This window comes from Acanthisitta chloris, unplaced genomic scaffold, assembly GCF_000695815.1.
Source record: "Acanthisitta chloris isolate BGI_N310 unplaced genomic scaffold, ASM69581v1 scaffold30960, whole genome shotgun sequence".
NCBI lineage: Eukaryota > Metazoa > Chordata > Aves > Passeriformes > Acanthisittidae > Acanthisitta > Acanthisitta chloris.
This window is the reverse complement of record NW_008650405.1, coordinates 495-775: the sequence shown is the minus strand read 5'-3', so window position 1 is coordinate 775 and position 281 is coordinate 495. Positions and strand designations below refer to the sequence as shown.

General features: G+C 64.8%; 1 protein-coding gene across 1 annotated transcript; it reads right to left on the bottom strand.

Moving 5' to 3' along the window:
* Window positions 1-54: 54 nt before the first annotated feature.
* On the bottom strand, window positions 55-280 carry LOC103811998 (ephrin-A3-like; the record flags this gene model as incomplete). The annotated part of the gene is made up of 1 exon (XM_009085008.1): window positions 55-280. A coding segment is annotated over one exon (226 nt), but the record flags the coding sequence as incomplete, so codon positions are not given.
* Window position 281: the final 1 nt, after the last annotated feature.

Genomic DNA, 281 nt, shown 5'->3' with positions numbered 1-281 from the left:
CCAGCTGGGTCTGGAGGGGGCTGTGTGCGGGTCCCACCGCGGTGCCCCACGTACAGATGTAGTAGTACTCCTGCCCCGCGCGGAACTCGTAGCCCAGTGAGAAGGCGCTGTAGCGCTGGAACTTCTCCGAGAACTTGATGGGGCTGTGGGGCGCGTGGGGCCGGTTGCACTCCCAGCGCTTGAAGCCCTGGCTGGTGTTGCAGGTGCGATAACCCTCCGCGTTCACCATGTACAGCACGTACTGCTCCAGCCGGTGCTCGGGCACCGAGGCGTTGTAGTGA